This window comes from Podarcis cretensis, assembly GCF_951804945.1.
Source record: "Podarcis cretensis genome assembly, chromosome: 8".
NCBI lineage: Eukaryota > Metazoa > Chordata > Lepidosauria > Squamata > Lacertidae > Podarcis > Podarcis cretensis.
The window spans coordinates 50,576,069-50,596,380 of NC_137177.1; the positions used below are offsets into that span (position 1 = coordinate 50,576,069).

The 20,312-nt window shown below is 46.0% G+C and overlaps 1 protein-coding gene and 1 long non-coding RNA gene across 9 annotated transcripts in view; one reads left to right on the forward strand and one right to left on the reverse strand.

Moving 5' to 3' along the window:
* Positions 1 to 1,673: 1,673 nt before the first annotated feature.
* On the reverse strand, positions 1,674 to 13,475 carry LOC307221883. 3 transcript variants are annotated; one of them, XR_013841578.1, is made up of 4 exons: positions 13,370 to 13,475; positions 9,043 to 9,309; positions 5,955 to 8,048; positions 1,674 to 4,522 (listed from the first exon to the last, which is right to left on the reverse strand). It is a non-coding gene; the product is annotated as an uncharacterized lncRNA (long non-coding RNA). The 3 variants fall into 3 exon arrangements; XR_013841579.1 differs by lacking the exon at positions 13,370 to 13,475 and having other exon boundaries at positions 9,043 to 9,552; XR_013841580.1 differs by lacking the exon at positions 13,370 to 13,475 and having other exon boundaries at positions 1,674 to 4,274; positions 5,951 to 8,048; positions 9,043 to 9,552.
* A 54-nt stretch (positions 13,476 to 13,529) lies between these two features.
* Positions 13,530 to 20,312, forward strand: part of PMFBP1 (polyamine modulated factor 1 binding protein 1) — an 81,120-nt gene continuing 74,337 nt past the window's right edge. For 4 of the 6 annotated variants that reach the window (XM_079986598.1, XM_079986601.1, XM_079986600.1 and 1 more), the window contains exons 1-2: positions 13,587 to 13,665; positions 13,864 to 13,994. In XM_079986598.1, the coding sequence (XP_079842724.1) occupies positions 13,629 to 13,665; positions 13,864 to 13,994 (168 nt within the window). In that variant the 5' untranslated portion in view covers positions 13,587 to 13,628. Of the gene's footprint in view, positions 13,666 to 13,863; positions 13,995 to 20,312 lie in introns of all 6 variants that reach the window. The other 2 variants (XM_079986599.1, XM_079986604.1) reach the window with 2 other exon arrangements.

Below are 20,312 nucleotides of genomic sequence, written 5' to 3' on the forward strand. Positions count from 1 at the left end.
TCATGGAGGATCAGGCTACGTCCTACCTCTACAGTCCAACACAGTCTGCACCAGTTGCTGGGGAGCACAAGTGAGCAGAGCACTAATGTTGCACTTAAGTCCTACTTGCATCTGGTTGGTCCCTATGAGAAGGGGTGGCTGGACAACTAGATGGGCCCCTTTGTTCTGAACCAGCTGCAGGAAGGCTTCTGAAGTTTCTATATTTTAAATGAGGCAATTGACTTAAGTATCTCTTCTGTGGGCCAAAACTTCCTTTATGAGGCACCCAGCTGTTTTCCCAATTCCCAGCTATCTTCACAGTGTCCACTGCAGAATAGAACAATGGTGGCTTGAAGTATTGGGGGGGGGGGAGAAAGGAAAGCTTGGTGGCTCCTTCCTTTGCATGCCCAAGACTTTCTCTAGATCCACCCCATCTCATATGAAGAGCTGGCTGGATCAGGCTAATGGCTCATCTAGTCCAGCATCCTGTTCTCCCAGTGGCTAACCAGATTGTTGTTGTTGTTAAAATATGTATACTGCTCTTCATCTGTAGATCTCAGGGCAGTTCACAACATAAAATTACAATATAAAAAACACAAAATACATAATAAAAGCAAGAAAACAAACCAATAATTTCCCCCTTCCACCAACATATTTAAAAGTATATAGGATGTTAATCAGTCAAAGGCCTGGTTGATGAGGAACGTTTTCACCTGGTGCCTAAAGGTGTACTGTATAACAAAGGCACCAGCCGAACCTCCCTGGGGAGAACATTCCACAAGTGGGGAGCCACTGCAGAAAAGGCCCATTCTTGTGTTACCACTCTCCAGACCTCTCCTGAGGAGGCACACAAAGATGGGCCTCACAGGATGATCTCAGGGTCTGGCTGGGTTCATACAGAGAGAGGTGGTCCTTGAGGTATTGTGGTCCTGAGCCATTTATGGCTTTATAGGTCAAAACCAGAACTTTGAATTGGGCCTCGAAACTGATTGGCAGCCAGTGCAGTCAGGACAAGATCAGTGTGATATGCTCAAACTGTCTTGCCCCGCTGAGCAACCTGGCCACCGAATTCTGTACCAGCTGAAGTTTCCGAAGTGTCTTCAGAGGTAGCCTTATGTATAACACATTGCAATAATCTAACGTAGAGGTTGCAGTGATCTAAGCAAGTGCATGTGGGAAACCAGCAAGCAGGATTCAAGCACAAGAGCACTCTCCTCTCCTGTGATTTCCAGCAACTGGTATTCAGAAGCATTGCTGCCTCCAACTGTGGGTTTCATTTTGTTTTCAAATGGGGCTGCAGAATAATTTAAAACCCCTACTAAATGCATAGACGGGTGCTGGCAAAGAAAGTGCCCGCCCTCCCTCCCACCTCTCAGGTTAAGAGCTGGAAGTGGAGAGTCAACTTTTCAAGAAGGGCTTCCCATTTCCCGTCTTTGATCAGTGAGACCAATGGAGAAGAGATGAGGATGCTTATGAATAACTTCCACATGAAGCCGGGAAAGGGAAGGGCTGCTGGCAGCATCACCAGGGAGCTCTCTGTTTGACTCCAAGGGGCTCTTGTTCCAACACCAGCTTTTGCTCCCTCCTTGTCAGACAGCAAAAAGATTAAAGCTGCCTTTTTGATTTAACAGCACCTCTTGTGACAGGCCAGGAGAGGAAGGTGCCTCTGAAGCATTGGGGTGGGGGGTGGGGAGCAAGGAAAGATCAATGGGATCCAGATAGATGTGACAGGAATTATGAGACTAGGTCTCTAAATGAGTTTGTACTTTTTCCTGGACCTGCAGAGTAGATGCTGACCCTGCCAGTTTAGCCAGTCTCTCATTCCTGTTTCGGGGAAGATGGCATGCCCCCTCACCCTGATCCAGGCACTTGTGTGGGGAGGGGTAAAAGAGGTACTTCTATCATTTCTTACTGGAATACTTGGTCTGATATTGGAGAAATTATTTTGCCAGACATGGTGAAGCATGGATGGTGATGGTCAAAAGGCAAACATTTCCAATATAGCCATGAACTGAGAACCACAGCCTGGCAGATCTCTGCCCTCAGTTTCTCTTCACTCTTGGCCATAGTTTGACTCTAGCGGTTTAATTGAAGCCCACACACCATCTCACCCCCCACAAGAAAGACATTACGAGCAATATGGATAATTCTTAATTTGTTTTTTGCTCGCTGATATGCTCTTAACAAACATATATTTAGCTTATACACAGTCAGCTTTATGTGCTTAGCAAAAATAAAGGGAGCAGGCATCCCACCCACCATTGCAGCCAGTGTGTTTTGACTATATGTGATTTTGGCTTCAGGTGCTATCCATAGAATGTTTAGAGGCTTTGCAAGGAGTGGATACTTTGAACAATGGCAATTCCAGACACTTCTGCAGCACTAATATTCTTGCATCATCAAAAACCTGACTTTTCTTTCCAACATCTGGCCCTAGTATGTTGCCTACTTCTGAAATATGGACTGTTAGTAGTATAATAGTGCAGGAGCACAGACAGTTGCTCTATTCCATTATCATGGTTACTGGCAACTGGAGAGTATCCTCTGTGCATGCGGAAAACTCCTTTTCCTCCTACCATGGAGCAACCTCTGCTTGAGTGATGGAAGGGGAAGGATATCAAGAGGCTGTTCAGCTTTCAAAACATAGTCTAAATTTATTTATTTAGACTATTTCTATGCCAGACAATCTATATATAAATATTTCTTAAGCAATATATAGCAAACTAAAACAAACAAAAAAGTTACAAAAATACATAATAAAACCATTAATGCAAATTACAAATAAATACTGATATAAATTCCTTCTTCTGACACACTTCCTCACTCAGCACCTCTCAGCCCCCTGGCTTTTACCCAGGACTCCACCCATCTACCCAGGCCCCAAACAAACTCTCAAATCACCTCCAATATCTCACAACAAAGAAGGTTTCTGGGACCTGCTGACATCATCCTCGCCTCTCTCTCTAGGCTTGCTTTTATGGGCAGGCACCAAGGCTGAGGCACCTTCCTCAGGCTGTCCACACCAGCAGGTTTGAAACTGGTTGTATGCAGTGCAGTGGGTCGAGTGCTGAATGTGACAGAGCTGTAGACAACATGAGGAAGCCTTCATCCCTGCCTATGAAAGCAAGCCCAGCGATGGGGCACTAAAGCAGCTGGAAAAAGATAAGGGGTGTGCGGAGGCTGGAGAAAGATATTGCACCCTACAATAACCATTAGGAAGTCCTGGCAACTTCCTTCTCAGCACGGGGTAAAGAGGGGAGGGGAACAAAAGGAGTTGTTTGACTTAAGAGTGCACACACGTGTGCACACACACATGTGCACACTGTAGTGGGGAATTCTCAAAATAAGCATTGCCTTCCGTGCTGGGGGTTGCTTTTTGTTTTACTTGTATTTCTTGTCATTTGCAACATGGGCATGACCAGGATTTTTGTTAGGAGGGGCAGAACCTCTGCTATGTATTTTTATTGTTTTTTATTGCTTGGGGGGCAGCTGCCCCTCCCTGCCCCCCCCCTTGGCTATGCCCATGATTTGTAATAACCTGTGGAGTTTATTCTGTCATCATGGAGACTGGAGTCCTCCATTCCTTTCTGCTGAGTCTCAAAGGAGCAGAGATGACCAAAGCTCTGCTACTGCTGTGATGGGGCATGGGATGCCCAGCGGTGGAGCCAGCTGTGTTCCTTGCTTAGCTTCCAAGGGAAAGGCTCTTAGCCTTCAAGCAAAAGAAGAGAAGATATCCTGGGCAATGCAGTTTGCCTTTGCCAGCTGAACAAGCAAGAGAAATGAAGCTTGATTTGGTTCTGGCTTCTGCCCTGCGGCTTGTTGGGCTTCAGTGTCTGGATGCAGCCTCTCGCCTCCTCCCCACCATCTTAGGGCTCAGGGGAGCATGACTGTCTGCGTAGCTCCAGCATTGCTGCTCTTTTTAAACGACCAAAATCCATTGGAATCTAAATTCTTGAATGATGCTTCACTTGTGCCTTCAAGAGCTGCCCCAAATGAAAATGGTGATGATGTTCTAGACAGACTCTCCGGAGGGAGCACCATGATGAGAGCCACTCAAAGGTGCCCGGGGCAAGGGCTTGGTGTGTACATGGAGCAGGGGATAAGAGCTGAGTGGATGCTCATGCCAGAAGGGCCTCCTGGGTCTTTTCATGGAGTCAGCTTGAGTAGCTGCCCATCTTGCCTTGGAAATGCTTTCTCACTTTGTTCAGAATTGGCAGTGATCTGATGGCTGAAACTCCCTGTGTGTCCAGTGACTCAACGGAATCCAGGATGGAAGCTCTGTGAGCATTGTTGGGCTGTCCTGTCTTGGGGTGCGAGCTGTCCTGGACAGAAATTCCCTTAAGAAATTCCCTCAAGAGAGCTTGCCCCTTCTCCTCAAGAGCTCCAAGAGCCAGGCTGACAGAAGACCCATCAATGGACCCTCTTATGTCCAGTCGAAGCCAAGGAGTCTGCCCCCTGTGGATGCTGCTGTCCCTCCTCCCAAGAGGCCTTCTCTGTGCACTCCCTTCTTAGGAAGCTGCATTCAGCCATTCCCATCCAGCCACTTAGCAATAAAGCAGACAGAAATTCAAGTTTTAGGCCTAGCAAAGTGACTCTGCCCATCTGTGCCCCCCCCCTCCATTTAGAATACAGCAAGGCAAAAATTGAAACTGCTGTTGGTGAGGCGATAGCAACATGCATATTTGATTTTTATGCTGGATGTAAATTGCTGAATAAGGCAATGGCATAAAGGGAGGCTGTGGCTTCCTGCCTGTCATGGGCAGCCAGCAACAGCAGAACAAAAGCTCTGGCCATTAGAAACACAGCAGAGAGGCACATTATATAAATGACTTTGCCTTCCTCACCCTCTGCTCCCCACTGGGGCAGATAGGACAGAAATGGGGCACCGGATTCTTGTATGTATTTCTTTTTTTTTAAGAATATTTATTAAGATTTTACAAAATCATAAGTACAAAAATGCATAGTAAAACAAGAAAAACAAGAAAAATGGAGAAAACTCTCAAACAAAAATACAAGGTACAAAAAAACAAGAAAAAGAGAAAAATAGAAAAAAGAAAGTTAAAAAAACAAATCCATTTTTAATAACTTTAAACTCGTTAGCTTATTTCTTTGACTTCCTCACACCTCCCCTTTTTGTATTCCCATTAAAATATTCATATCAGCAAATCCTTACCCTCTTCCATTTATCTTAACTCTGAATCTTAACATATTGTAACTCTATAATTTCACCAAATTTTTAATTCATTTTTGCATGCTCTTTTTAACTTTGTTGCTAATGCCACTTATTTTCAGTCCAGCATCATTTTAACATTCATTAATTTTACAGTGTTTCTGCAAATAATCTTTAAATTTCTTCCAATCTTCTTCCACCAACCCTTCTCCCAGGTCTCGGATTCTGCCAGTCATTTCCGCTAATTCCATATAGTCCATCACCTTCGTCTGCCACTCTTCCAGGGTGGGTAGATCTTGTGTCTTCCAATACTTTGCAATAAGTATTCTTGCTGCCGTTGTTGCATACATAAAGAAAGTTCTATCCTTTTTTGCACCAATTGGCCGACCATGCCCAGGAGAAAGGCCTCTGGTTTCTTCAAGAAGGTATACTTAAATACCTTTTTCATTTCATTATAAATCATCTCCCAGAAAGCCTTAATCTTTGGGCACGTCCACCAAAGGTGAAAGAATGTACCTTCATTCTCTTTACATTTCCAACATTTGTTCTCAGGCAAATGATATATTTTTGCAAGCTTGACTGGTGTCATGTACCACCTGTAGATCATTTTCATAATATTCTCTCTTAAGGCATTGCATGCCGTGAATTTCATACCGGTGGTCCACAACTGTTCCCAGTCAGCAAACATAATATTATGACCAAGATCTTGTGCCCATTTAATCATGGCTGATTTAACCGTTCAGATTCTTGTATGTATTTCCTGCGTGAATGCCCACCCGCCTTTTTTTTTTTTTTTTAGACTTACCCCTGACAAGTTGGTTGGGTTGAGAGGCCAGGAATTGGCCCCACAGTGAGTATGGCAGCTGAACTCAGGATTGTACCAGGTGCCTCCAATGGCATAAGGCTCCAAGACTCTGTTTTCCTGGCACTGTCAAAGGCAGGGCTCTGCTAGACAGACAAGGGCAGTTAATGTACTTGTTATGATCCCCAAAAGCGCATGGTTGCTTCAGTGCAACTGGGAGCAGTTTGGTTGTTTTGCAATTGAATTCGTAGTTACAGAGCAGTTCTGGGGCACATATCCTTCCTTAGAAAGCCAGTCCCAGGAGAGGAGTTGGGTCCCCTGCAACAGAATGCCAGATGTGAAAGACGTACAGGTGCAGGAGACACCTGTCATTCTACTGCTTGCCAGAGGAGAATGCCGCTCTTAATCCTGATGGGAACTTTTCTGCCTCCCTGAACTGGTGCCCAGCCCCAAGTTAGGTTGTGGTTTTTTTGCTGCTAAGTAGCTAAACTGAGATGTTGTGTGTAAGAAATGGAAAGTGACAGGATATGACCAAGGCATTGGAAATCAATCCAGACTAAATGCGCTTCTTAACTATAAGTGAATAGTTGAAAACAATCCTCTTTTATAGCCGTGGAGATAAATACTCTGTTTTTATTAGGAAAAAATGGCTTTGGACTGAATAAAGTCATTTGATTAACTAGTCAAAGCAGATGGTTTATTGATGTTTCAGGAAAGAGTTTACAAGGTCTGTTGAAAAAAGAGACCCAGCTATGAATTAACAAATGACCCTGCCGTGGGGGACATTGACAGTTCACTGTAATAGATTTATGGGCTTCAACTTGGTGTTTTGTCCACATCTGGTTTATTATGATAAAATGTTGAGGCTTGACTAACCTATACCCTTCTTGCAATCTACTATATCGACCCTTGAACTCTAGGACTCTGAGCAAAGCTGGGCATTAAAATCCAAATTTGTCTTAATCCAGCAGGATCAGTTTCTATGTTGTAGTTTATTTTTAGTGTCCATGTATATACACACTGCACAGTGGAAGGGTAGATTACATTGGCTTGTGCCCAAGCTATTTATATCTTATGGCAGTGGATTTAAAGTTTAAGAGATGAGATCCCAGATGATTTGTGTGATCTCCAGGAACTCAGCTGTGCCCCTAGAGACCTGGGGCATGGATTTCTTGGAGACTGGCTTTGAGTTTCTCAGCATTGCCACTGACAGACAGCTATTCAAGGCCAGGCAAGAGGCTGAGGGCTGGAGCTCAGGGACAGAGTAGAAGATCCAGGTTGGTCCTCTTCCCTGAAGGAACAGAAAGGGGCTCTTGGGAGCAGTGGCGCACCAGAGTTGATGCTGCAGGCAGGGTAGGACGGCTGTTATGTTTCCATTGCACCCTCTGCAACTTCCACAACAGATACTCTGGGTATAAGAATGTAAGAGCAGTTGTATGGGATGAGACAAAAGGTCCACCTAGCCCACTACCCTGTTCTGACAGCAACAGCCACCCAGGTGCCTCCAGGCATCTTATGAGCAGCAGGGTTTGAGGGCAAAGCTGTCTTCTTTGCACTGCCAAATCTTTTAGGGCAGATCTCTTAACTTCTCAGCCCCTCAGTACCAGAAGCAACCATGCTTCAGTATGATGGAGGGGGAAAGCTGTGTCACATTGCCACAATAATTCATAGCAACTGTACAGCCCCTTGGCTGTGCTGCTACTGCTGCTGCCTGTGACACACTCTCCCTTCTTCACCCCCATCCCATTTCATACCCTAAGAGTTCTTTTTTCTTTCCATCTGGGTTGGGGCCCAAAAAGGAGAGGAGGCAGGAGCCATGGAAATGGAATATATATCTCCTGTGGGAAGCTATGAGAGGAGGAAGCCAGCAAGGGACTCGTATGTGTTAATTTGCCCATGTTGTGAGCTCTGCTAACCACTATCTGAATGTAGCTGAAGATGACAAAGTGATGAATGGAAGTCGAAGGCATCTTTTATTGCCTCCACCAGGCTTGTGGGCTATATATGCACTTTCTACTTTTTCATAACAGGTCTGGTGGGCAGTTGGCTGCTGGAATTCTGGGTTGTTCTGCAGCCGCTTCTCTCCTGTAATAAGATCTGCAGAAATAATTTAAAAGAGCTGAAAGGCAATTTAGAGCCCTCTTTCCTCCCTCCCTCCGCCCCAACATACAATAGGAGCTCGCCAGGTACCCTCCAGATGAACTAAGCTGCCTCCTAAAATACTTCTTTCCCCTATTTCTGTAATTTATTAACTGCCTACAATTTTATTTACTGGGGGGCTCTGGATTAACTGAGAACAGTTGCTGTCCAAGCTTCCCCTCAGTCTCTTTTGTGTCCTTTCTTTCTCCTCTGTTCCAGAAGAGTCAGTCACTGTCTGAGCTTCTGCTCTGAAAAAGATTTTCCTGTTTCTCATCCTCTGAACCAGCCACATGCAGAGGATTTGATTTCTACCCAGCCCCACTCACTTAAAAGCATTTGGCCTTCCTTGGCTAGGTGAGATTCCAGGGGAGCTCGTTGCACTGCACTGAAGAGCATACACAACTCCGGTTCCTTCAGGCCACATGCCAACTGTTGTGCCCTCCAAGCACAGCATCACATGTTCTGTGGCACAATACAGCTGAAGGTGAGGAAGGTAAAGCAGAAGGCAGCTTGGCAGGGAAGACTTGGCATTGTTGTCAGGAGGGCCCAGGACCTAGACTATCAGCATGGCAGTAAGCAATGGGTAGCAAATTTAATGTAGAGAGTTTGCCTATTATGGGATGTAGAGCTGCACATACAAAATGGGTTCCTGCATGTGCTGCTCCTTCAGCTGAAGTGAATGGGTTCAGTGCTACTCAACCTGCTTCTACACTAGGCTTTGGGAACCTTTGGATGCTGCTAAACTACAATTCCTTTCAGCCCCAGCAAGCATGGCCAATGTCTAGGGATGATGTGAGTTGTAATTCAGCAACATCTGGAGGGCCAGAGTTCTCCCCCACACCTGCTCTACATTGTCCAAGAGCACTAAACCAGCTCTCTCCTGCTAGCTATAGAGATTTAACCTGCTTCAGTAGGGCTGACTAAACTTGTCAGACTACAAATCCCATCATACCTGTTCATTGGTCATGCTTGCTGGGGTTGGTAGCAGCTGATCATATTGCTGCTGGTGCTTATAGTCATGATGACTGTGTCTAGGACCTCTAGGATCAGAGGTGTGGTGCCTCTGAAGGGCAAGGTCTGAATGCAATATTATCTCCACCACTTGGTAATCCCTGTGAAAAGCAAACTGCCTCAATTTGTAGAGGAAGAACCTGGTTCTCCTCAATGCTAGTGGCTAGCCTCATCCTCTTCCATGGTTCAGGGAGGTAGCTGTGTTGGTCTGATGCAATTGAAATAAATAAACAATTTATTTATTTTTAAAAAATTGTCCAGCAGCACCTTAGTCTTATCCTCTTTTAATGCCATCAGCATTTGCATCTATGACTGCCAAGGAGATGTCCGGCTGCTTTGCGGTTTCCCAGAAGCAACAGCTTGGCCACTCTGGGGACACTGAGACTGCTGAGCAAGAGGCACCAGTGCAGAGAAAGAAAGTGGGCCCACGTTTTCCTTCTTCTCTCATATTTGGACTGTTGCAGGAGGGGGGTTGTGATTAAATAAATTTGACTACGGGTGGACTTAGGATGAATAGGAGGAAGCGCCGCCCTCCGCAAAACCCACACCCCGCTGCCTTCACCGGGGCGGGACACCCACCCACATGAAAAGAGGAGACGGAGTTCCAACCTCGCTGCTAGGCTTGGCATCTCAATGGAGCCTCCATGGCCAATGGCAGTCTGTTGTTGTTGTTGTTGTTTAGTCGTTTAGTCGTGTCCGACTCTTCGTGACCCCATGGACCAGAGAACGCCAGGCACTCCTGTCCTCCACTGCCCCCCGCAGCTTGGTCAGACTCATGCTGGTAACCTCGAAAACACTATCCAACCATCTCATCCTCTGTCGCCCCCTTCTCCTTGTGCCCTCCATCTTTCCCAACATCAGGGTCTTCTCCAGGGAGTCTTCTCTTCTCATGAGGTGGCCAAAGTATTGGAGCCTCAGCTTCACAATCTGTCCTTCCAGTGAGCACTCAGGGCTGATTTCCTTCAGAATGGAGAGGTTTGATCTTCTTGCAGTCCATGGGACTCTCAAGAGTCTCCTCCAGCACCATAATTCAAAAGCATCAATTCTTCGGCGATCAGCCTTCTTTATGGTCCAGCTCTCACTTCCATACATCACTACTGGGAAAACCATAGCTTTAACTATACGGACCTTTGTTGGCAAGGTTATGTCTCTACTTCTCAAGATGCTGTCTAGGCCTGTCATTGCCCTTCTCCCAAGAAGCAGGCGTCTTTAATTTCGTGGCTGCTGTCACCATCTGCAGTGATCATGGAGCCCAAGAAAGTAAAATCTCTCACTGCCTCCATTTCTTCCCCTTCTATTTGCCAGGAGGTGATGGGACCAGTAGCCATGATCTTCGTTTTTTTGATCTTGAGCTTCAGACCATATTTTGCACTCTCCTCTTTCACCCTCAATAAAAGGTTCTTTAATTCCTCCTCACTTTCTGCCATCAAGGTTGTGTCATCTGCATATCTGAGGTTGTTGATATTTCTTCCGGCAATCTTAATTCCGGCTAGGGATTCATCCAGCCCAGCCTTTCGCATGATGAATTCTGCATATAAGTTAAATAAGCAGGGAGACAAAATGCAGCCTTGTCGTACTCCTTTCCCAATTTTGAACCAGTCAGTTGTTCCATATCCAGTTCTAACTGTAGCTTCTTGTCCCACATAGAGATTTCTCAGGAGACAGATGAGGTGATCAGGCACTCCCATTTCTTTAAGAACTTGCCATAGTTTGCCATGGTCGACACAGTCAAAGGCTTTTGCATAGTCAATGAAGCAGAAGTAAATGTCTTTCTGGAACTCTCTAGCTTTCTCCATAATCCAGCGCATGTTTGCAATTTGGTCTCTGGTTCCTCTGCCTCTTCTAAATCCAGCTTGCACTTCTGGGAGTTCTCGGTCCACATACTGCTTGAGCCTTCCTTGTAGAATTTTAAGCATAACCTTGCTAGCGTGAGAAATTAGTGCAATTGTGCGATAGTTGGAGCATTCTTTGGCACTGCCCTTCTTTGGGATTGGGATGTAGACTGATCTTCTCCAATCTTCTGGCCACTGCTGAGTTTTCCAAACTTGCTGGCATATTGAGTGTAGCACCTTAACAGCATCATCTTTTAAAATTTTAAATAGTTCAGCTGGAATACCATCACTTCCACTGGCCTTGTTATTTGCAGTGCTTTCTAAGGCCCATTTGACTTCACTCTCCAGGATGTCTGGCTCAAGGTCAGCAACCACACTACCTGGGGTATATGAGACATCCGTTTCTTTCTGGTATAATTCCTCTGTGTATTCTTGCCACCTCTTCTTGATGTCTTCTGCTTCTGTTAGGTCCTTTCCACTTTTGTCCTTTATTATGGAAATCTTTGTACGAAATGTTCCTTTCATATCTCCAATTTTCTTGAACAGATCTCTGGTTCTTCCCATTCTATTGCTTTCCTCTATTTCTTTGCATTGCTTGTTTAAGAAGGTCTTCTTGTCTCTCCTTGCTATTCTTTGGAAATCTGCATTCAATTTCCTGTATGTTTCACAATCTCCCTTGCATTTTGCTTGCCTTCTCTCCCCCGCTATTTGTAAGGCCTCATTGGACAGCCACTTTGCTTTCTTGCATTTCCTTTTCATTGGGATGGTTTTCGTTGCTGCCTCCTGTATAATGTTACGAGCCTCCATCCATAGTTCTTCAGGCACTCTGTCCACCAAATCTAAATCCTTAAACCTGTTCCTCACTTCCACTGCGTATTCATAAGGGATTTGACTTAGATTGTATCTTACCGGCCCAGTGGTTTTTCCTACTTTCTTCAGTTTAAGCTTGAATTTTGCTATAAGAAGCTGATGATCTGAGCCACAGTCAGCTCCAGGTCTTGTTTTTGCTGACTGTATAGAGCTTCTCCATCTTTGGCTGCAGAGAATATAATCAATCTGATTTCTATGCTGCCCATCTGGTGATGTCCATGTGTAGAGTCGTCTCTTGTGTTGTTGGAAAAGCGTGTTTGTGATGACCAGCTTGTTCTCTTGACAGAACTCTATTAGCCTTTGCCCTGCTTCGTTTTGATCTCCAAGGCCAAACTTGCCAGTTGTTCCTTTTATCTCTTGACTCCCTACTTTAGCATTCCAATCCCCTATAATGAGAAGAACATCCTTCTTTGGTGTCACTTCTATAAGGTGTTGTAAGTCTTCATAGAATTGGTCAATTTCAGTTTCTTCAGCACCAGTAGTTGGTGCATAAACTTGGATTACTGTGATGTTAAAAGGTCTGCCTTGGATTCGTATCGAGATCATTCTATCATTTTTGAGATTGCAACCCAGTACAGCTTTTGCCACTCTTTTGTTGACTATGAGGGCCACTCCATTTCTTTTACGGGTTTCTTGCCCACAGTAGTAGATATGATGGTCATCCGAACTGAATTCACCCATTCCCGTCCATTTTAGTTCACTGATGCCCAGGATGTCAATATTTATTCTTGCCATCTCATTTTTGACCACCTCCAACTTACCCATGTTCATGGTTCTTACATTCCAGGTTCCTATGCAATATTTTTCTTTACAGCATTGGACTTTCCTTTCGCTTCCAGGCATATCCGCAACTGAGCGTCCTTTCGGCTTTGGCCCAGCCGCTTCATCAGCTCTGGATCTACTTGTACTTGCCCTCCGCTCTTCCCCAGTAGCATGTTGGACGCCTTCCGACCTGAGGGGCTCATCTTCCAGCGTCATAACTTTTATATGCCTGTTGTCTTTGTCCATGGAGTTTTCTTGGCAGGGATACTGGAGTGGCTTGCCGATTCCTCCTCCAGGTGGATCACGTTTGGTCAAAACTCTCCACTATGACCTGTTCATCTTGGGTGCCCTGCTCGGCATAGTTCATAGCTTCTCTGAGTTCTTCAAGCCCCTTCGCCACGGCAAGGCAGTGATCCATGAAGGGGAATCCATGAATGGCAGTCTACTTCCACACAACATTCGCGGCCGGATCATCCTGCCCGCCTAGCGGCGGCTTCACCGTACCAGCCCAGCAGGCGCTCGAGCAGCGGGACCTGAACACCCCCAGAAAGGCCCGGTGCCTGTGTGTGCCCCCCGCGGGGTGGAGTCCGCATTCACGGGCGCCTGCCCGAAGGTACCGGCGCTTCGCAAAGGGCAGGGCTGGCCCTTGGCTTGGGGCGGGGAGGAAGGCCGGGTTGCCACACCGGCCTTCCTCCCCTGGCTTGTAAGACAAGGGGGCGTGTCGCCCCCTCGCAGTGCCTCTACCGCGCGGTCGCCATGGTGACCGGCGGCCGCTCTCCCGTCTGCCGAGCTTGCCTGCAATACCTCGTTCCTTATTGGCCGAAGGGAGAACCAAAAGCCAATCGCCTAAGCCACTTTCGGCCTTCCAGGAGCCAGCAAGGTAGAGCGACTCCAGCTCGGAGAGGTCCGTTGCGCGGCTCTCCGCCCCAGGCAGCGGTGATTGGGTTCTGACGGGGGAGAAGGCGGGCCCAGATCCGGCACTCCATCGCCGTTGGCCGAGCGGCGTGCCCATCACTTAGTGGGCGGGGAGAAGGACTAGCGGCGGCCCCGTTTGAAGCAGGAGATGGAGATGGAGGCGCCGGAGCGCGAAGAGGCCTGCGGTGAGGAGGCCGTAGCAGGGAACGCGCCCCTTGCCCCTCAGAGAAAGCCCCTCCCCTAAAGGCATCCCTCGCGGACCCCTCCCATCCCCCGCCTCGTGTCCACCGGGGAAGAAGGGCGGGGTCTGGAGGAGGAGGAGGAGGCGACCCCACCCTCGGCTCTCCCCGTCTCCCGGTTCTGATGGCCGCCTTTCTCCCCAGCAGAATGCCTGGGCCGCCCTCCGGCCTCTCGTGCCCTGAAGCGTCTCTTTGGAGAGCTCCGCACCCTCTACCAAGAGCGCCTGCACTGCGTGGGAATCCAGCTGGAGGAGAATCCGGAAGGCGCTCGCAAGGTATCTCCCCTCTTTCCCTTAATTAGGTCTCCCTTTGTACTGGGAGGTGTCCCCCCAGCAACATCCTGTCCCCTCCTGCTTGGGTACTGCTGGCTCGCCCTCTACTGCCCAAAGGGAGTGGCCGCCCGACACACACGTACAGGGCAGGATTTAGGTTTGATGAGGCCCTAAGCTACTGAAGGTAATGGGGCCCTTTCTATGTCCAGCTGTCCTTTGTCAACAACAAATTGTTGCTGTTAGAAATGAGCAAACCAGTGATATTTTAGGGAGCAGGCTAGCAAGCGTGGCAAATTTCTTACATCATAGGAGCCTACAAAACACAAAACACTGTTGCTGTATGTAGGTTTTTTTTTTTTATCATATATTTTGGAAATGTACATCCAGGTTTTTTTCCTTTAAATTTTTTGGTGGGCCCCAAGAGACTGGGGTCCTAAGCTATAGCTTGTTTAGCTTACGCATAAATACAGCACTGCACACATACCCCCGTGACTGGTATGCCTGCAAAACTAGTGGCTGGTTTCTTCAGTGGTTGTAACTGTTTGCTATTTATCCCACAGCTTTATCAAGTTTGCAAGGTGTATCTGGGCCATCAGCTGCCAGACATGTTGGCACCATTGAGTTCTTGGGTGATCAACCCGCTTAGCCTCTTGGGTATCTTCTTTCTGTTCGCATCCAAAATTAGATTGTGGTTCTGCACCTGTGGAAGCAGACTGGGAAATCCACGTGGGCCTAGCATTTTCTTGCAATGTTTTTCACAGCTGCTCTATTTCATGGAGGAAAAATGAGGCCTACAGGCTCACCAGGTGTCCCTGGGGATCAGGTCTAAGGCCCCTTGGAAACTTACCCAGGGTTAGGGTTGAAGGCACAGGTGGGTTGTTATGCTGATCATGTGCTGTGTTGCTGGAAAGTAAAGGGGCTGTATCTGGATGACTGAATCAAGCTCTCCAAGGAGTCTTGTTTTTGAAGGAGGACAAAGTCTAGAACTGACTGTTCCAGATAATGGATGCAGCTCTGCTCAGGTACTTCTGCCTTTGTGGACTGTTTCTGACAGGCTACTCTGTGTGGTGGAGATGCACAGCAGCACATTGGCTGACAAATGGTATCTGAGTGCAGCAAGCATCATAATAATTGATAATAATTTTCCCCAAGCCATGAGCAACCCTATAGCCAGGCCCCTTGATCCACTTCTTTCAGAAGTTCTGCCACCAAGTACTGACAGGGCAGCTGGAACTTTCCACAAGAGCTCAGACTTCCTTCTGAGTTGTCTAGCTTGGCACACATAATTACCCAGATGCCATTTTTGGCACTTTTTATATATTAGAAAGTGGGAAATGGAAAGAGATAATAAAGGTAGCTATATTTGGTCCATAAGTAAAATTTTATTTGAGCAGCCAAAATGTCACAAAATAACGTGCAAGTTTCCAGGTCTCTAGAACACTTCTTCAGGCTGGATGCCAAGCAGAACAGGGTGGAGGCAAAGAAAAGCTGGGTTAATGTTGTAGCACTTAAAAAAAAAAAATTATTAAGCTTTACATAACAAATTTCAATTTAAACAATTCATTCACCTTCACGTTTAGGATTCTCTGAATGTTGTAGCACATTTAGTCAAAGTCTTATAAAGTGATATGCACAACGTAAGAAGTAGAATATAGTATAATGCAAGCCTCAAAAGAGTGCAGCTTTAATATTGCTAGGATTTATTAAGAATGAGAATAGGCAAAGTTACAACACTTTCATAAACAATGGAGAAAAAATACAACTAAGGATAGGATTGTTAATACTCCATCATCATTTTAGACAACACATATAGGTATTAATAACAACTATTAACTACATAAGAAGAGCAAAAGATCCTGAAACTGACAGCCAGTTCTGCTCTCAGCCTCATTCCACCTCCTGGTGAGGCCTCCATTCTGCAAATATGGGATTTTTGTATTCTGCATGGCTCATGTGCTTCCTCTGCCACTAGTAGGAGTGATAATCACATGGTGAGTTGACTCAAGTGCTGCCTTGACCCCACCAATACAGCTGTAAACAGCTGCCTGCCATTATGGACTTGCTCAGCAAAGGAGAGTCAAGAAAGGGTCAATGTCTCTGTCATGTTTATGCCAGTGTGGTCCTGCTGACCAAAGCAAAATTTAGGTGATATTTATGTGGCAGTGGGCCCAATCTTCTTCTGGCATTGGATGCAGTTGTACTGTAGTTAGTGCTGAAAACTGGGTAGTGTGGGTATCTCTGGCAAATATTGTACTGCTGGCCGTGTGATTATGCTGGCCTGTAAAGAGAAGGATGCTCCTTGGACATGGTCATTGTTTCTCTCATTTATCCCCCTTGCATATGAGGTTTTGTAACTTCATGTTGCTGTGTTTTAAGGAAAGGCTTGGGTCCCATTGCAGATTGTTTGTGCTCATGAGTTCTTATGATCTCGCTGAGCATCCAAACTCCCAAGTGGCTCCTGAGCAGGGTGCTGGAAGGTGAGGGATCCTAGAGTCTCTGGCTGGGTGACCATTGACATCTGCATGTACCTCAAACCCTCTTCATCACTCTTTCTGTGTAAAGTAGAAACCTTATCCTTCTGCTTTCTTTTGTTCAGATAGGAAATATTCCTGGCAAATAATGACCAGTGTAGAAACTAACTAGCCCATTTCTGAAAAATAGGGTGGCCTTGTATGAAGGGCATATTATTTGTGTTGGCTTTGGTGGTTTTGGGGTGCAAAAATATTGAGAGGTTTTGCTCTGTGCCTGCATGACAGCCATCAGCTTGTATTGAATTCTACAAATAGCATACGTGAAAGGTCTTGGAGATGGGGAGACTGCCCGTTCCCTCCCCCGCTGGTATTTTTAGCTGGATGAGAGAATTAGAGTGCTGGTGCGCTCTTGTCCAGGGTTCCTACTCACCCTTCATTCAAGCAGAGTAAATGCAATCTCCAATACCGTTCTTAAAAAAAATCTCTGAAGAGCCAGAGCACTGGAGGGCTTCAAATGAGCTGTGGAATAGAAGCAGTTCATTAGACACTTAGTTTCTATCTTTGGAAACTAAAAGCCTAGAACAAAACAGGAGGCATTTCATCCTCTGCCAGATCGGATGAGAAAATGTAAAGGGGGGTAGTGGTTGTCAGATGAAAGATAGGGAGGGAGGCTGCATGAAAGTGGAACTACCCCCAGTGAGAGTCAAAACATTGCCACTTTAGAGCAGGGTGTGTTCCTGAGAATGGGGAGCAAAAGCCAGCCCCTGCTACACGTGTGCCTTGAATATTGTGTCTTCTGGAAGATCATTTGGGGAGCTGCTGCAATGATGAAAAAGGGCTGTGCTTGGCTTGCCCGTGCCTTGGCCGGGGGCTCCCTTTTTCCAGGAAGATGCCTCTGCTGTATGGAGGGGTATAACCCTAATGGCTGGTTGTATGCCATTAAAAGGTATTGTACACTCATAAAAGAATGACATTTTGATCAATGCTGTTATAAGAATTACTGTCTTGACACAGGAAAGCTTTCCTGTTGCAAGTTTAAAAATATGCATTTAAAAGCTTTTTATTGAATACCTTTGCAGCATCCCTGAGAAATCAGCCGTTTTGGTGTGAGGTTGCTCTGAAGTGCTCCTTGGTGTAGCCGGGGTGCAAAGCTGCACTTTGTGATTGGAAAGAAGAAGGGCTTTTGGGCTCAATTATTGCAGAGGCAGAGGGGGAAACTCCTTAGGCACATATCCTACAAAATCAAAATTTGCTACTTTTAAAAAAGAGAAAAGAAAAAGCACGTACTTAGTTTTATTTTTTTACTTTTGGACAGTTACTCCACCAGCCCTCTTTTCCACCTTTGGGCCTGGAAACTGATCAAGAGTGCATTTGCTAAGGTGCGTGGACTCAAGCACATCTCCATCACATCCTCCTGCTGCTTAATTGTAGATGTCACATGTAGTTTGATCCTTGTCTTTGCAGGTAAAAGCTTTACCTGTTGAAGGGGTCTTGATTCCAGTTGGCCTCTCAAATGTGTTTGTCAAACCCCTTCGCAACTGAGTCATTGCAATAACTATCCTGGCAGTGCTGTGTCAATCCAAGGATTTTGTATAGATGCCTGTTGAGACTCCAGCCCAGAGTGTATGCGAAGGAACATACTCCAGAGAGAGAGAGAGAGAGAGAGCGCCTGTGGCAATTGACCTTCACTGTATAACTGATCCTGCCTAACAAGCAACCTGTTGAGTGACTGAACGGTGGGGACTTGTGTCATGGCAGGGACAGCCTGGATCCAGCTGAGTAACAGCCACAGGAGCCTAGAGCTTGGAGAACACAACACAAGCCCTGGGAAATCTGGGCTTCTGCTCTGAACTGGCATTGGTTCATCTGAAGCTTCTGAGTTCTGGAGTGAGCTAGCGCACAGAATGTCTTTTGTCATCCCTTTGTTTCCTGTTGATCCCCTGCCCCCAGCCAGATGCCAGCAGCTCCTTTTTTTCATTATGTTGTCCTCTGTGCAGGTGCACTTAGGAGTGTTGTGTTGGTTTGAGGGACTCATCCTTTGGACTGCTTTGCAGCTGTTGTGTTTAGGCCTTACAGGGGGGAAAACGCATCACGTTCAGAACAGAGGCCGGCCTTTGTTTTGTTAGTGGGATGCATCCTGATTTTAACAGCAAAAGGGATGCACAAGAGTAGGGAGTGGAACTCTAAGCCTGTCCTTGCCACCTAACCACCTGGCCTTGCAAAGCCTCCTTCTTTTGTCTGGTCTTATTGTTTAGTTTGTTAGGGGTTGACCCATGACAGAGTCTTTTCAGTGGTGGTTCCCCATTTGTGAAATGCCCTGTCAGCGGTGCTTGTATTTACCACCAAATTTTAAAAGCCCAGTGACAAGCCCCACTTGCCAAGAAGCAATCAGGAGTGCACTTTAAGTTTCCCAATAGTTCCACAGCTAATGTCATAAGTGGATGAGTGTGACTTGGGGCGGAAAAGGCCGAGGAGGCAAAACGAGAACTGCTGCTGTGCTTAATGAGTGCCCCACCACTAGGAGGGCCAGAGATTCCCCACAGTTGGTCTTTCTTTGTGGGAATTGTTGCAAGTAAAAAGTGTGTGCACAAAGATGCTGCTACTGAGGCAGCTTTGATTATTTCCTGCAAAGCTCCACAGAAGTCTATTTTTTTTCATAGCTAGTTTTGGGATCTCTGTTAGGAAAGTGCTGAAAGATTTCCTCTTCCACCACCCCACCTTTCTCTAAACTGGCTTCTCCTGCCTTGGCAGGTGTTTCTTTGTGTGAATACTTGGTTGGGAAAAGAGATTCCTTGGGAGGGTTTGCTATTGCTGTTTTACTGTTGCTGTTTTGGAGAACATAAAGACATTCTGGCAGCTTTGTGTGAACACATATTTCTTTTCTTTTTTAAATTTGAAAATTTGTAGAGGATTTTGTTAAATAGCCTATTGATGATAGCCCTGTCTTCAGTGTCCACACATTGTAGGATTCTTATCTGCGGTGTCAATGTACTGCCCACCCCCTGCATTTCTAAGTCTAAGCATATAATACTACTTCCAACTAATACTTCTAACTCTGCAAAGTTAGTCTATAAAGATAAACTGTTGTGGAGCAGAAGACAATGGATATTCACAAATTATTTTGGTGAGCAGCAGGATCGAAATGTACTGGATGCCGTGAAAGCTTTTCATTTCTTGAATTACAGTTTTTATGTAGAAATTTCTCAACCAGTTTATCTTGGAATCACTAGAATGTGGAAGGCCCACCAAGGTCTGGCTTGTGTAACCTGTTTTCTGTAGAGACATTTTTATTGGCAAATATTGCTTTTTGTCCTCCTCCTTCCAACCAAGTCTGATCTTGGTGGATTGTTTACTAATGTTGCATGCTGTAGCTACAAGAGGGCTGTAACTCGATGGCAGAGCACACAAAGCTGTGCACGCTGAAGGTTCCAGGTTCCGTCCCCAGCAGCATCTCCAGGAAGGACTGGGAAGCTGAGAACCTCTGGGAAGCTGCTGCTGGTCACTAGAGAAAATATTGAGCTGGATGGACTGACTCAGAAAAATAGTTTGCTGATATTACAAACTGTTTGACTGAGGGGTGTTGCTTCCTGTGGCGCATACATGTATATTCCTTTTGTTCTGTCAATTTATTTTCAAACTTGTTTTGCAGGCTTTGGACATACTACTAAAACCTGTCCAGAGGGGGCAGCAGACAAGGAAAATAGAGATCCAGAATACTGGTTGGGTCTCTTTTGAACCTTCTTTTTGTCTGCATTGGGGCAAAATTCAGCCTCTATTATTTGGTGGAAAGTAACAAGGGTGATGAGGGAAGGCTGGAGCTCAGTGGCAGAGCACACCATTGGTCATGTTG